The 17,262-nt window shown below is 39.2% G+C and overlaps 1 protein-coding gene across 1 annotated transcript in view; it reads left to right on the top strand.

The window, feature by feature from the left end:
- The window catches only part of ptprn2 (protein tyrosine phosphatase receptor type N2), a 148,138-nt gene that overhangs the window by 12,006 nt on the left and 118,870 nt on the right, over positions 1–17,262 (top strand). The window contains exons 2-3 of the mRNA XM_008396736.3: positions 6,053–6,103; positions 15,353–15,466. Coding sequence (XP_008394958.1) covers positions 6,053–6,103; positions 15,353–15,466 — 165 coding nt within the window. The remainder of the gene's footprint in view (positions 1–6,052; positions 6,104–15,352; positions 15,467–17,262) is intronic.

Below are 17,262 nucleotides of genomic sequence, written 5' to 3'. Positions count from 1 at the left end.
TACGCTCCTCCAGATGTCAGGTGGTCTCAGGTGGTGTCAGGTCCTCTCTGTAGTCAAAGCGACCTCAATTTCTGAGCCTCAAGCGTTGGCTAATTACTCTCTGAGGCTTTTCATTTGTATATTTGTGCTGCAGGACAAGTTCTGCTCTCTGGAAACAAATTTGTGACTTCTGTCAAAACTTAAAAAAAAATAATTTGAATTAAACAGAGCAAACAATTTAACCAGTTTTCCATTATATTGACTCTGAATAAAAATTATTTGTATCTCTTACAAACTCGGGCAGAATTTATTTTAAATTTTTACTTAGCTATACTTTTTTATTTGGAGCTAATAAAAATAATTATATATCCGCTTCACCCTCATTAAATTATATTCTCCATACACACCTTTAATTCATCGAAGTTGTCATGTCAGACCACTAAGTGGCGCTGTGATTTTAGGAAGTCATCGAAACGCGCATGCGCTTTTGATACTTAGCGCCTCATTTAGAAAACTGCAGCAAGTCCCTGACGAAGTCGCTGCGCATGTAACACTTTTATTCTCATATCAGAAGTTGCGTTGACCTGAACAGGCAAAGTAGCACAACACAGCATAATGCTATCCGCCATTGTTTTTGTTGTTATCTGCCTGTGCATACGTAGAAGAAACCCTGTAGCTACGTGTTCTGCGCTTTCGCCGCTTTTGCACCTGCGGAGTAGGGCACACCTCAGTGGGGACTGTTCCCGAAAAGTTCTGAGACCTGGTTTCAAATAGACTGATCTGTTTGAAATGAAGATCAGTTTCCACCGCGGCTGGATCGCAACAAAATGTCAGGGTTTCACTAACGAGCGGCTTCGTGTAAATGGGGTAATTGACTGAGCATCTTTCATTTTTCTAAAAAAAATGAAAAATGTTTTCCTCAAAAAAAAAAAAAAAAAAAAGAAGCAAAATGTCTTTTGGTTGCATTTGCAGACAGAACAAAATTATTTATCTTACTGTTTCTTTTTTTTTTTTAGTTAAGATGCCACTGACAGAGGCTCAAATCCAATTTCTGGTTTTCTTCTAAGTCAAACCTTCTGGTTTTGATTCTGGCAGACTCTGGGTCATTTTTTAAAATAATAAAAGTACTCTTCCTAAAACAAAACATCATCTGAGCATAATTTCCCTTTTAAGCAAGATGACTTGATTTGACGTAATGCCGAGCCTAGTGGAGCTACTTTAATCTTAGAAAGGGAAAGCCATAATGACTCAAGCTGTTTCGGTGTAGACATGGTGTCAGGCGTGCGGTGATTTGCTTGCAGGTGATGTTCTCTGCTATCCCTGCTGCAGCCATGCTCTCCCTACTCTGCTCCCCTGTGCTTTCATTGCAGTTGTCACCCACTGCGGCGTTCCAAAATGGCTTTTTTGGCAGGCAGCACACGTGAGTGTGTGCGTGTGATTAGGAATGAGTCAGGTGTCCTTGCTGGTAGCTTATATTTATTGTAAAGGATCCCAGAGAGTGGATGAAATATGTCTCTTAGCTGCAGCAGGCTCTGGGAGTGGCCGTCCTCGCTGCCAGGCTCCCAGCATCCTTCCTTGGCCCCCTCTGATATCGCAGATGGTAGCCCAGCACAGGCCAACCACCTGTGAGGGAAACTATCACAGACTTCTTATTCAGGATTTGGTTTTGCCTCTTGGGGACGTTTTTAAATGATCCAGACAAGGTCAACCAATCACAGCCAGATTTGTCAAATCTACAATTTTTAACTGAGGGATTAACAGGTTTGAAATATGTGCTTTTACTGTTTTATATTGCGAGATTTATTTATTTTTTTCTTAAGGTGACATTCAGAATGCATTTCCCTCCTCTTTGTTTTCACGCCTCTTAGGCTGGACACCCACGCTCTTTGTCCCTGACACACAGGGAGATTTCAGCTGAAGGTTAATAGTTTCTGAGAGTGTCTCTACGCAGACGTATGTGTCGCCCTCGGGTGCAGATAGTTGTAATAAAACCAAGATACAGGTCGTAGGGTCCAAGCTGTACATGGATTTTGGGAAGTTTTACGGCACAAAAGTAAACAGTTTTCTTAAAATATATAGTGCTGTCATTTTGTTTTTATTGTACCAAATTTTAGCTGTCTTCTGCTAAGAAAAACCTGCATCACTAACTCTCTTCCACTGCCGACCTGATCCTCGTGGATTCTCCCTGCATGCTGTGTTTATGAATCAGGTCACATTGCGTCTATTTCTGGAGGGGGAAAGCTTCTGCACATTTAGAACACCTGCCGCTAGCTCACAACAAGAGCTGCCACTTGAGTAAAACAAAAAGCCCAAAAAACAACCACCTAAGCTGCTTGTTTCCATGGCCAAATATCAAATTGTCATTCTACAGTGTTGAATGAATCAACATTGTAGAACGTTATAACACAAGAATAGTGTTTGACATATAACACTCTATGTTTAGGGTCATTGTCCTGCTGGAAGGTGAACCTCCACTTGGAGCCTCTAATCTCTTTAGATGCCTTTTTTATTTAGCTTCCCATCAACCCAAAGCAACTTCTCTGCCATTCTGTAAAAAAAAAGAGCGTCCCCACAGCATTGTACTGTAGCTAAATCAATCTCCTCAGAGGCCAACTTAGATTTGAAATAACTTAACACCTCAATTAACAATTTTGCTTGTGTAAAGTTGGAAAAAATACCAGTTTTCTTATTGTTGTGCTCATTGACTAAGCTAACAACAATTAGCATTACAAACATTTAACCATACGTGCTAAGCTTTTCCGGGCACAAAGTGTGTTAAAGTTCAGTGTTGATCTGTTTTGACTGGAGTACCTTTTTTCCACATTGTTGGAGAATAACTTGTGGTAATTTTCAAATTAGATTTCTTCTAATTTCCCTTTACTGCAGGTATCAATATCTTTTAGTTGCAAAACTTAAATTTTTGAAATTTGAATGTTTTTGTTTGTGTAAAAATGAAATTCATAATTAAGCTGGACCATTCAGCGATGAGAACATTCTTTATTTCTTTTCTTTTTTTTTTATTTTTTTTTAATGAAAGCACTTGAAAAGCCCAAATCCTGTTATGTTGTCGCAGAACAGTAGTGCTGTTCGGAGAACGGAGAGCAAAGAATGCGTTGCACGTTCTAGTGGAGGATCTGAAGGGGAAGAACCTCATAAACGAAGAGGTTCTTCCCCTTCGTTTATAAAAACTCTTGATGTTTTTACTGAGGTTGTGCTTATAATGTAAAAGTTAAAAACCATGGCACTAAAAGAAAAGGCCGTCACAGATGGAAAAAGTTAAAAACACTGACATGAGAGTTAAATCGCAAGCAGATAAACAATTCAAAGTTATCTTTTTTTGGTCACTGTGCACTAACTACTTCCACTCAAATCCCTTCATTCATCTTAATTTATTGATGAGCTGTTTAATTATCACAATGGTGACCAGATAAAACATATACATATATATATATATATATATATATATATATATATATATATATATATATATATATATATATATATATATATGTATTTTTTTTTTTAAAAGAAACATATTTGTTAAATTACCTTGCAATATTGTAGAATTAAATTAGACGATTCGGCTTGGCTTTGCCAGGATGTCTCATTAAGATTTACACTCTCGTTTTTTTCTCCCAACAAACATTAGTTCCCAGCCTCAGGTAATCGTCGGCAACATCCACTGATTGCATTTTAATTAAAAAGCGCATTTTAATCATCCCTGCACTGACATGTCGCGGAGGGTGGATGTCCCATTTTCGATGCCGTGTCCCTGCCTTTCACACAAGCGCACACAAAAACACACACATTACATCTGAATGACTGTGCCTGGCTGGGTGCGTCATTAGTTTAAAGTCGTAATTAATATTGAGAGCTGACAACGCCTCCCTGAGAAGCCGTTGAATTATGCAGGGAAGTGATGAGGAGGTAAAGTTGAACTGACTGACACTAATTGCAGAACACAGAGACGCACGGTCAAGAGGGACAGTGCGAGTCCTTCAGCACTAAATGAGGTTTTCACACAACTTGGTTCTTGTGTTTGTGGTCTCACCACAGAGTTGTGTGACTTTTTTTTTTTTTTGAAACGGGGCATACAGAGCATATGTCCAAGCACATTTCCAATCTGTGTGGAATGGAAAATCCTGACATGCCCTGATTTCAATATGCTCAAGTAAATATGCAATTTTCTCTTTTAAACATGCCAGATTTGATCAAAGGCTTTGGCATAGACATCAGTTGCCCATTGAAAGTTGCACATACACATGAACCATTCTGGGTTTAAATTCAAACATTAAGCACAAAGGTGATAAAATGTTTTTTAAACTCTTTTGAACTGCAGGGATGGTTATGTGTACAGAATTCACAAAGTCCTTTATTTTATTCTAATAGCATATACTTGACTAAATTTCTTATTTTTCCATTTATAAATTCTAACCTTCATCACACTTGTTCTGGTCCTCTCATTGAAAAGTACTGCTTTCTGTCTGTCCATTAGTATGACGAATACACGGTGTATGGAACAAAATAATATTCAGTAGCTTCTTCAGAGTTCAGGACATTCTGCTTTTCGTTACCAAGAGCTTAGTGACCCTGCAGCACAGCGACGATGCCTCCCTCTGCATCATTAAAGAGCCATTTTGCTGACATATCAAGGCCATTACCTCTGAAAGGAACAATTTCATGAAAAGCACCCTCTGCTCCAAAGTACAATAGCTTTTCAGCATCTGTATAATTATATTCCCACACATGTGTGGCCAGAAAAAAACTTTAACAGAACAGATTAATGACGCTGATGCCAAATCGGTAAGTGGGGGAACTTGAACAAACTTCGGTAACTTTCTCTCTCGTCCACACCTGTCCTCATTATCTGTCCTTTCTGTGTCAATCGATTAACGGGCCTGCTGCACCGGTCTCTTCTCATTATTAAAGAAGTCTGACAGAGACGTCTCCTCCTTCTCAGCCTGTTCTTCGCTCACGGTCATGAGCTTCTCATTGCCGTCCATCGAGGCCATCGGACCAAGAGTGTGTATCCAATTCTGTCACTCAGCCTGATGAGCGCAGGAGGGAAATAACAAAGATAAAAGACTAGCCGAGAGGCAGCCGAGGCTTGGCTCAGTTGTTTGTATTTCTCATCTTCGTTGCCAAACTGCAAACTCCACAAACTCTGATGTGTGTCTGTCCTTTTCTCGGTTTTTGTGAGAGGTTTAGAAACTCATTTAGAGTTGGGTTTTCTCTAGGATTCAGGACTAGACTTTGACTGGACCAAGTCCAAAGACTTGCTTCTACTGCACACACTTTTTCCCAGGAATGAATGTAGTTTTCTGGGGTTACACCCTTTTCTGGTGCATTTACCAGGATAAGCTAGCAGGGTAGAAAGTTACCGCTTAAGAAAGGATGTTAGCTGGAGGTTGAACCTCCACCCCAATCCTGGCATGATGCTGCCACCAATATTGCAGATAACTGGGTTACTACTGAAAGCAATTAGTTGGACTGTTTCTGTTGTGTGTTTTTTTTAACTAATGGGTACCAAAGTAAAACACACTTACTAGGTGTTTGGGTCTACGGTTCAATCCATTGAAGTGTGTGGTTGTAACACACTTCAATGTGTTACAAAACTCACATCCATCAGGTCCCCTTTAGTTCTTAAAAAATGTAAAATGTGCAAGATCACCTGTGCTGATCAGCAAGCAGAACAATGAGCCCTCTTTTATCTGCTGCCTCTCCCCAGAGAGAGATACGAATGCAGGCAAGAGCTTCTCATAATGCTGCCGCCATCTGTTCTTTTATTAGTCTGGAACATCGGTTCTCCATCTGAGCGTTAAAGTTCATTATTATTCATACAACATTCATATAGTGAAACGTTGCCAATGGGAGTTCTGGTGTTAGTGTCTGAGTCGGGACAGGACAAGTCACACTAATTGATGACTGAACCATCAGCATCGAGGCTCTCGGTCCAAGTCGGCGCACCTCTTTAACTAATTTTATGGCTTCTTCTGAACAAACGATTTGACATTCTTGAGACATTTTGAAATGTGTTTTAATTGGCTCTTCTCTCTTTCTCACTGCCCTTCAGGTTGCCTGTTTGAAGATGAGCTCTGTGCACCGTATGAGTTCTGCGTCAACGGTAAGTACAACTGTGAGGAAATGTACGTTACTCCTCCGTGTCCTGGTTCCCTTTACTTTTTAACGGTGTGAAAACAACTGGAATACACCTTTATCAGTTTCTAGCTGTGAACAAGAATATAGTCAGGTCTGTCATGCTGTCAAGTTTTTTTTTTTTATCTTGTCACGTATGTTGGTTGGTCTAAAGGAGTTTTTAGAGGGCTTTAGCTGTTTCCATGCAGTATAATAAGCAAAGCACTTCCACAAATGATGGCACAAATAATGCGAGGAATATTGTTCTTTTTGTCTTCTGGCTGTAGATTGAGTGCTTGTTTTGTAATCATTTTGTCCAATCAAAACTAATTTCCTATTGTAAATATTGTGAAAATAACCTTGTTTGTTTCATGTAGCTTTCATCACGCTAAACTAATTTTATCTAGCTTGGCTGATGGCAAACATGGCTCTTAGGGTTGTAACGGTTGGCCTAGGCAAATCATGGATGGGGGAACATCAATTGTTTTAATCTGTATGGGTTGTGTATGTAGCACTTTGAAATGTCTTGTTGCTGAAAATGTGTTGTATAAATAAAATTGCCTTGCCTTAACTTACCTTATTTATGCATCAGTGTAAATAGCCCGTACCTCTATGATGTGCCCCCCTTTTTTGTAGTGTGTGTATTGTGATGAAAATAATTTCATTTTGTTGTGATGTCAAACACTTGTTTCTTTTTTTTTTGACTCTGAGAGATCCACTGACCAATTTGGGTTGAAAGTTCAATATTTTATACACAACTCGGTAAAAAATTTGACTTCAAAAAAGTAATCATGTTTTTGTAAACCTATATACTTTTTGAAAGAATAAAGCACTACATTTTAGTAGTAGCATCAACCATTACAGTTGCACACAGTTGCCCAAAGCATAGGTATGATTTTTCTCTGTAAAGCTGGTGGATAAAGGTCGCATACTGTAAACTGTGACTGAAGGGTTGGATCTTGACACACACTGTGTTTTAGCTCGGATGGGAAAAGCTCTAAAACAGGAACACATCTACATCAGCAAAGCATCACAGTAACTGCAGCACTGATTGACATTGTAACTGGTTTCCCTTCACATGATGAGGTTTTCCCTGCACACCGCAAACCTCTTGTACAAACCATTTTGTGCTGGAAGATGGATGTGGCTGTCCCTGTGGTTGCCATGACAATGTGTCGCCTGATGAATGTATGAATGAATGAACGGGGGCGGGGGGATGTCAGGTCTCCCAGACGAATCAGACAGCAGAGATTGTAATTTTGAAGGGAATTGATAGGAGGTGGATATTGAAGATTGTCTTCATGTCAGAGTCAAGGGGACTGCAAATGCTGGAAGATTTTTATGTATAGAATAATCCGTTTTTATGCTGCTCCTTTCCCTGCAAACATTTTCACCAAATGTTTTGTCGCTGAGGTGGTTTTGTAGCTCGCTTCATTTACTGTCTGCAAAGGCTCGACTAACTGCAGCTCTTACACACCAAGACGAAGCAAGCCAGGGCACGACTTGTACTTGATAGACAATAGGCCTGCTGGAGAACAAAATGTGACCGATTCTTGGAACTAGAAAAAAAGAACTGGAGCTGAAAAAGATAGGACAAGTAGAATTTGTTAATTTAAAATAAAAGTAAGACTTTTGGAATATAACAATTTACACTTACTGTATTATTTTGATGCAGGTTTTTTTTGTATGCCATGATAATCTAATAATAATATATTATTAGAGAATGTTAAGGGTAAAAAAATATGATTGGATTGGGTTTCAGAGCAGCTTTTTTGATGCATATTTAGATTCAGTTAAGCTTCCTGAATTATCCATAGCTCATAAAACCTTAAATACCAATAAGTCAGACAGCTTAATTTCAAAGGATATTACTCTTTTTGTCAAAGACAACTCCAGTGATAAAGTTGTGCAAGTTCTCTGTTCAAAAAGAAATTATTTCATGTTACTTCAAGAAAATTTAAATTCAAATATTTATTGTTTTAATTCGTCATCTATACATTCTGAGCTAAGTTCATCGCCTTTAACATAAACTGATTCAAATTCATTTCAAAATTCTGTCAAAATAAATAAAATACATTGAGTTTACTCCTTGTTTTCTTGGTGTTCCTCAGAGGTATTTTTCATGTCTGGAGTGAGTTGAATTTGCTAATGTTCCTTGATCTCTTATGAGATAAAATCGTGAAAACTGATCACTATTATGATAAAGGGACTTAGTTCTGCATTTTTAAAATTATTTACTCCCTTTATATCATTTCATTAGAATAATCTGTAATTTATTATCATGTATGCTGAGTGTTCACTATGTCCATAAACAATGGATGGATAGATTGAAGGAATGGAAAGCAACACAGTGCATCAAAACCCCATTAATTTTACCTTTATGTCACCCGATTATCAAGATCTAAACTTTTGTCCAGCTTGACAGGTATTTAAACCCGTCCTGAAGAAAATATGAAATTTTATGATTTCTGTTTTTTTTTTTTGTTTGTTTGTTTCGTTTAACTACACAGTTTCCTGACATGATACAAAAATAATACTGTTCCATATTGGATGTTTAGCATGACAAAAAAAAAGCTAGGGGGTCTATAAAAATACCTAAACCATACTCAGTTGATCTATGGTGTTTTGGATGTATTAGAGCAGCAAATGTGGAGCCCCGCTCACTTATTTCCATATTAACCCAGTTTCAGGGGAACTGGGTAGGGAGGCAGGGCCGAGGAGAAGCCACTTTAATTACAGATCCTGCATTTGTTCAGAGGGGAGACTAATCGAGGGAAACTGCTGACAGCTTAATAACAAAATATCTACTGGCAGAAAGAAGGTTCTTCCTTAGTGTAGGTGCATTAGCATATAATTCATGTTAATGATGTGTATTCACACCACTGTCTCTAGCCGACTTAAATGGCACGTCAGCAGTAAGCTGCGGATTTGTGCTATAAAAGCACCATAAAGTGAAAGACTTAAATAGTGCGTGTGTGTTTTCCCACACAGTATGTAAATTAGCAGATATTAATGAGTTGTGTCACAGCCCTCTGTGGCTGCAGTGCGTCTGGCCCCTTTCACTCGCCACTGGACTCTCAGTGAGCAGCAACCACAGCACAGACAGATGATGAGTGGGAGTAACTAGGTCTGCCACTTTCACTCTCTCACAGGTCCCTGATGGAGTAACCTGGTTTATTCTGGGCTGGGCCGAACGCTTTCGTCTTCACCCGAGCTGTTGCCATGCAGGGTGGTTAAGCGGGAGGGGGGAGTTGGAAAAAGAGGTTCATTATGACCAGATATTCTAGCAGTTATGAGCTAAAGTGTAAATATCTTTTGCAGGTAATTAGGATCTACTCTCACTGAGCGGCACTGAGAGTAGAACGTTTTCACATTTTACAATCATTCATTTTGGAATTTAGTTCCTAACACAAAAATAGTGCAAAATAAAACAACAGCATCTCTCTGTGTGAGCAGAGAAATGTCTAACACTGGCAGGACACCTGAGGACTAAGACAGGCGTAAGACACGCCTGTCTTACATGCAGTAGAAAGCACTGAGTCATCTCAGTTTAGAGAAACAGAAAGTAGATGTCATTAAAAGATGAGATTATGTCTTTTTAGATAGCTTAGATATTTGTTTTACAGTGGGCCTCTGACTATTTGTGTATTTACCCATTTGTAAATTTATTATTATTATTTTTTTGGTGGAACATGACTCCAAATTATTCACGGAAATTCCTTCTGTACAGCTTGGGAAACTAAAATCCCTTGTTGCAATGCTTCTCGGCACATCATTGGTTGGCATTTGCAAAGATGCCACTCCAGGAACGCCATTCATTTTCCTTGGCTCTGATTGGCTGAGCCCCCAAAAGTGGAGATAAGTGGAGATAAGATAAGCAGTAGTGCTAAGACGGTGTGTGCTGATACCTATTACAGTATATTTGGTGTTTGAGTTATAATAACAGGCAGTTCCAAGTGTTTTTAGAGCAGGGTCTCAAGTATTAGTGGGGTATGTAAAATCATGACTGCTGATAACTGCTCAGGATAACCCTGATAAGCATATTCCTTATCAAGACTAATAGTTAAAAGTAGATATAAAAGGAGTGTCTTTAGTATTTAACAAAACATTGATTTAATAAATAATTACTATCCATCATTCAATCTCTTGCTGTCAACTCACTCTCTTCAAAATCTTCAGAATAGTGCTGCTCCAGACGTTTTTCTTAAAAGACAAGTGATTACCTGGAAAGGCATTTTAATTTGCTGCTCTCCAGAGTGTTTGACTTACTAGTTGAATAGGCTCAAACCAGAGTGCAGTGGATAAGTGCTGGATGTTTCCCTCGGGGCGTCGGTTGGCTCCTATTAAACACTCGAACCAACAGTGCTGCATCGATCTGCGGTTATCCCGCCTCCTCTCGGGCCAACGCCATCTGAAACGTCTGCTCTGTATTTTTAAACTTAAGCGATTTAGGTGATGCTTCTATTGATCAACGAGTTGAACTGCAGAGTAAACATAAAAGATGCAAATATCAGACAAGTCTGTACGAACTGACAGGAGGAGGCTGAAGTCCTGTATTTACAGACGAAGAGACTGTTAGAAGAATAGAAATGCAATAATTAAGCTTATTTATGCAGCAAAACAGAATCCAGTTGGCAGGATGTTTTTGATGCAGCATGGAGAGTCTTTATTTACTCCTCCATTTAAATGTGCATGAATTAAATTATCATTTCAAAGCTACAACTGTCACAGCTAAAAGGCCAAAATAGCCCGTAAACACTCCATTAATCATAGCCTGATCACTTTAGCTTTTGTTCCTGCACCTTTTCTTCATTAGCCGACCGCATCTAGTCCAGTCTCGGGGTATTGATTTAAGCCTATTCATTTTCATGACAAGAGCTACGCTGCTAATACACCTGTTCCACTACGTCTTAATTTGTCTCCCGGGTCCGTTCGTCTCTCCTCCTGACGTACAGTCTTTTGCAGACGCTGTGCTGACTGTCGGCTTTAGTTCCAGCTCCTGTTATCCTCCAGCATTAGCTTTCACAGTTTAAATAGCTTTAGAGTCGGAATGGTGTCGCTGTCTGTCACAGCGAGAAGAGAGACAGCGTCTGGATTTAAAGCTCCTTTTTATTTTATTTTTTTTCTAGCAGGAAATCGTCTGTATTCTTGTCAACACACAGCTTATTTAGATGAAGATGCTCTACTGGATGGCGTTCTATACCTATAAAGGGTTTCATTGATCAAGGTGTTTTTATATTGCTCATTCCATTATAAAAAGGCATAAATCACCCACAGATGGTGCTGTAAAAATATTTTTTGTCAAATTTTAATATCAGACAACAACTAAATTAGGGGAACAGACTTTCCAAACCAACTTGGTCCTAAGAAAAAAAAAAGTAATTGCCTCCCATGTTAATTTAGTTGTTAGTTAATTCTAATAAACCTTCTTTATATATGCTTTTTTTTTCAAGCTACACCCTGATTTGATAACTACCCCAACAGTAGAATCAAGAAATCACATAACTTGGGCCTCTATGACATTTTGACACAGACTAAAAGATCTCAAAAAGCAATGATGTCTTGATCTAAAGAAATTCAGCAAGTCAATAAAATTTATGAGTCTTTTAAAGGTTGCTACAAGCAATTTTGGGATTCAACGACCCACAGCAGAGCCATTATCTACAAAAAGTTAAAAAGTGGTGAACCTTTCCTGGAGAGGTTGATCTCCAAAATTACTCAAGAATACAATAATGACGCCTCAAGGAGATTACTAAAAACCCCAGAGCAACCCAGTGCTGCAGGCCTCAGTTTCCTTAGTTTAGGTCACCGATAATAACTCAGAGGACACCTCAGAGTTGCTAAAAACATGTGATGATCCACAAGGCTTTTGGAGAAGTACTGTGTGTGCTGATGAAATAAAATTTTACGTCTGTGGAGGGTCAGCGTCTCTTTATACCTGGTGTAAAACTAAAACAGCATTTCTGACAAAGAACATCTTTGTTGCATCATTGCTTCAGAATCTTAACAACAAGCCGAATTTCCAACCATCAGTTTAGCCCAAGCAAGGACAACGAGCCGAAGTTCAACAGCAAGTACACCTCTGAATGAGTACTAAAAAAAGGTAAATGTGACTGGAGAAGTTTCTATGTGACTGTTTGTGAATGAAAACCCTCCGAGGTGGCTGAACAAAACCAATTGCTAAAGTCCTCATTGAAAAACCGTTTTGAATTTGTCTTTGATATCAAAGTTGGTTACGTGATCTCATACCAATGTAAGTGTAACAAAAAATAGAGGAGAAAGATGTCAGGGTGCGAATACTTTTTTTGCAATACTGCTTAGGATTTTTATATATAGTGTACGTTGTTGATCAAGGCCTTTAATTATTGCTCAAATATAAGCCAAAAAAAATTCATCCTCATACTAAATATTTCCACACAAATGTTGACACATTTTAGAAAGAACTCCCTGCTATTTGATTTGCCCAGCCTCTCTGTGCGTTATTTTCAGCTTCTGACAAGCCTCTATGGATGCAACACATGCTGCGCTCCTCCAGGCCTGAAATTAAAATGTTGCTTTTCGCTGTCAAAAATAGCGTGGGGGAAAAAAAACGTTTTTATTTATTTATTTATTTTTCTCCGAGCTGTCAACTGCAATGAGCCTTGTTCTGATCCCTCTGGTGTCAGGAAAGCGAGCAGAAAAGTGACAGAACAAATCTCCGCGTTTGGCGCCATCTCGATAATTCAATCACTTGTTAACCTTCGCCAAACAAGGATTTCTTTGTCGCAAAGCACCTTGAGCCTCTATATTTAAGGCTCCGAATCCCTGGACGTCTCTTTGCTAACGGGAATGTCCCTGAAAAACGGACACGCGACATCTGCCATCAGCAAGAAAACTGCAGGGTTTAGAACATCAGACGTTGAGCGGTTATTACTTTCAGAACGTTTTTTTTTTCTATTTGTGACAGGAAAAATTGGGGATTCATTTTGTGAGTTATGTCATCAGGGACGGTTAGAATAGATTTCTGGCAGACAAAATGAGCAAACAAAAGGCAGTTGGTGTGCTTTGATGCACAAAATTCTGTGGGTGGAAAGTTTTCCTCTGCTCAAAATATCCGCTGAATATTATACTCTTGAGTGATGTTTCTCTGGCTCCTCCAAGCTTTGTCTGTTCAGAGTTGCCATTTGAGAAGGAGACATCTAGAAAACACCCACTCCTCCTCTAGGATATGATTACAATTGCCAACTGTCAGATTTCATAATTTATGTAATAATTTCCTCCTGAATTTTACTCTAAGCACAAAGCACAGGAAAAATATGGCACGTTCAATGGGAAATCGCTTTGGAATTACCTGGTTTATGGGGGAAATAATTTTCGGCAAGCTAAACTTAACTGGGCTGCTCTTTGTTTTTCTGAGGATCTTGAACTTATGTCTTTTTGTGGTGACTCAAAATTACATTTTATATCAGTCGGCCAAATTTTAGCCTATTTTTAGACAGTCATGTGGTCAGGTTGTTGTGTGCACGTTTCTTTTGCACATGTGTCTTTCCTCTGACATTTCTGACTTGTTTGTGAAACTCTGGCTGAAATGGTTGCATTCGAGTCCAAATGTCTGACATTTTTCTGATTTCTGTCACCTGTAGCAATAGAAAAAAAAGAAAAGGGGGAAAGTGTAAATAGGTTTGTAAGAATCAGATTCTAGATGTTATCAGTCATGCTTCTTATTTGAGATCGAATGACATGGGAGAAAAACCCAGATGTCTTTCTCTCCCCAACAGCACAGTCCAACTCAATTGTGGCTCAAGAGGATAATCCAAACTAGGATACCTATCATATAATCATTTTCAGATACAGATGCATATAAAAAAAATAGAATATCAGAAAAAAGTTACATGTGTTTTTGGTCCTTATTTCAGAAAAATTATAGATTCACTACACGTAGACTTTATTTCTAGTAATTTTGAGAATTACGACTTGGAGATAATAAAAACAAAGAATCAGTGTCTTAAAAGTTAATATATATGATCATTCTGTCTTGGTCTTTGTGGACACATAGTAGATTGTGAGAGCCAAAGCTCTGCATTTCAGTTTAAATTCGTCTTAGTTCGGTGTAAGGCACATGTGGTGGCATGTACACTCACCACCTCCTGTGTGAAAGCTGCTAGAAATTAAATGAAGATCTGTGTAGGAGATCTGTGTAGTGGTCATGTGATCGGGGTATTTCCTTTTGAGGTCTGTCAGACACAGACACACACACAAGAGACCATGCGTCCCCTCTTGTTCAGCATCCACCAGAAGTAGCTGTGTAGTGTCGCTGGACCTGTTAGCCCTGCAGTCCAATGCCAGATAATCAAAAGTCAATGAATGGATGGATACAAATCTTTGAGCTTTGCAATCATATGTTTTCCTGCTAAAGTGTACAAACTGAATTAGAAGTGAAAAGAGAAAACCACAGCATGTAATGAGCATCAACTCTTGTTTGTTTTGTGGTCCCCATGTAGCCGAGCATCCGTCTTATTGATGTCTGCTGTCACTCCCCGATGTCTTGAGGCTAATTAATGGGAGGCTGTGGTGTATGACCAAGTGCTGAAGCACATCATTAGTCCCCATCTAATCATGGGCACCATACCTTACACGCGCTCAGACGACTGCATTGCTGACGGCTCTGACTTCATCTCCCGAGGCCGCCTCTCCGCTGAACTTCACATTCTGCGAGCTTTCGCCAAATAGGTGCAGGAATCCATCCTCCTGTCTGAGAAAACATGGCGGCTCTGTTCATTTAAATTCCAGCCCTTGTGTTTCCTCACTGCTGCCTGACCCCCACATGCCTCCCTAAGCCTCTGCATCCTTCAGAGGTCCAGACCAGCCATTGAATTATGGGTTGATAGTCTGTCTGGCGTTGGTTGCCTGGCAACCCAAGCGGGAGGCCTGCTGATAGGAAGATTACCAAGGTCTCAGATAAAGTCCCTTCTGCCACAAATGTCTGCTTATCGTGGAGCTGTCTGAGGAAGAAATGTCAGCCATTACCCCCACCTCACACACAAAAAAAACACAATACAGGAAATCAGACGTACAAAACACTGCAGGAGCCTCACAGCGAAAGCTTTTCATCTGAGCCAGCAGATGTTATTTGGCATCAACAGAACAGCAGAAAGAGTGCTGAAAAACGTGTACCGTGTGCGTTTCTCACTTTGTGGTGCCACAAAACACCTGGTGAACCTGTTTCCACCGTTTCCCCTCTTGTCTCCTTCCGCTGTAGATGGAGTGTTTGGAAGGTGCCAGGAGTTGGCCGGGGCAGACCTGTACACGTACGATATGTCATCCTCCGCTCTCCAGCGCCTCAGGATCCTCCTACAGAAGCTGGCTCACAGAGGTACAAACTTTGTCTGAGAGTCTATCTTTCGCATTCGTCATCTATCAGTGGGTCACACAGAATGCCTTTTGGCGTGAGGTGAGCCAAATCAGCCAAGCTGTCTCTTTGGCAGGCACAACACACTGCCACTGAGCTAGAACGTGTCATGTGACTCATATCGGCCCATTGTTTGGTCGTCCTCGCTTAACACCAGTAGCCAGTCTTGTTGGCTCTTGTGCTAGTTGGACATTTAGAGCTGATTTTGTGGATGAGTAACTGTGAGGTGTGCAGGATAAACACACCAGTCTCTCCCACCCAGTCAGTGGAAGAGCTTTAAAGCAGCTCACAGCTTCAGACGGTTTATAGGCATCTATGTGATGAACATGCAGTGCCTTGCACACCCCATGAATCTTTCAATATGTTGTTTTGTTGGTGTGTTATGAGTGAGATCAATATAAATGAGTGCAAAATTGTAAGGTGTACATTTGGGTCTGTCGTTTTACCGTCTTTTGCCCATTTTTCCTCAAAAGCTCAGTCAGATTGGATGGAGAAAGTCAGGAAACACCAATTTTCAGGTCTTCCTACAGATTATGTATGGATTTTGATCTGGGACATTCTTATATTTAGCTCAAAAGTTGAATTTTGTTCTCATCTTATCAGAGCACCTTCTGGAATTTATAATTTGCCGAAGAAAATTAGAAATATGTTTTTTTTTTCTTGCACTTCACAAATAATCTCTGCTTTCTTTCTGAAACAGAAATTTCTGATAAAATACATTAAATACATCATATTTGTGACTGTGTCATAAAATAGGAAACTATCATTAGCCCATTATTATTATTCAATGTCTTTATTACAAACGTAATTCTATATTTACACAAAGAGAAAAGTTGGAGGGAATTATTTTTTCTTAACTCAGTAAAAGTGAGCTTAACTAAGTTAAGAACAATGCATTTTTGCTCTCATATTTGAAGAGTGACATCACTTCTGTAATTTAAATTATGCCTAATTTGATATTCATTCATTGTGGTGGAGCTCTATTTTTCTTTCTGACAGTGGAAATGACCGGATCCTCCTGGGAGTCCACAACACAAATCCAGACAAAAAAAAAAAAAAAATCAACAAATCAAATAAACTGAAATCTGGTGAAAGTAAATGTATGAAAATGTAAGAGATTGGTCAAATGTCATTTAATTGAGTTTTCATTTCTTCATAATTTCAAAATATGCTGCCTTGACCTAGACATTTGTTTTGATGACAAACAGTATTCAAGCCATGTAATTATATATAATTAATTGCTTGAGTGTGCACTGGTTATCATGTCAGCTGCAAAAAAAATGGTACCAACAAAAATCTTGCCTGCATGTAGGTTATATGGAGATATGTACAGAATTGTGATTAAAAGTTTAAAAAAGAGACACGTATAGTATCCCTTATGGCTTCATGCTCCTGCACCGACAGTTATGCCCCACCAGGGAGCAGTAGAAACCTTTAACAAGACCATAACCACAGATGTCCACCATCCAAATTGTCTTTGCTGGTCACTCTGAGCCTGATTCTCTGAAGCAGGCGTGGACAAACGCTGAAATTTATTAGAAGCGTGGGTAAAGTGGGAAGAAAAGAAGCATGAAATAAAGGATAATTATTCAAAACAAGCCTGCATATTTGTAATAATTAATAATTGGAAATAAACGCATGAAAATGAGGAGAATGAGAGCAGATATGGAGTTTTTTTTTTTTTTAGGTCCAATTCTTTTAAATGATTTTCCTTTTTATTCTTTGACCTTGTGCTTTAAGACAGCCTTTTACAGACATGA

This window comes from Poecilia reticulata, chromosome 20 (assembly GCF_904066995.2).
Source record: "Poecilia reticulata chromosome 20, P_reticulata-male-v2, whole genome shotgun sequence".
NCBI lineage: Eukaryota > Metazoa > Chordata > Actinopteri > Cyprinodontiformes > Poeciliidae > Poecilia > Poecilia reticulata.
This window is presented reverse-complemented; position numbering and strand designations above follow the sequence as displayed.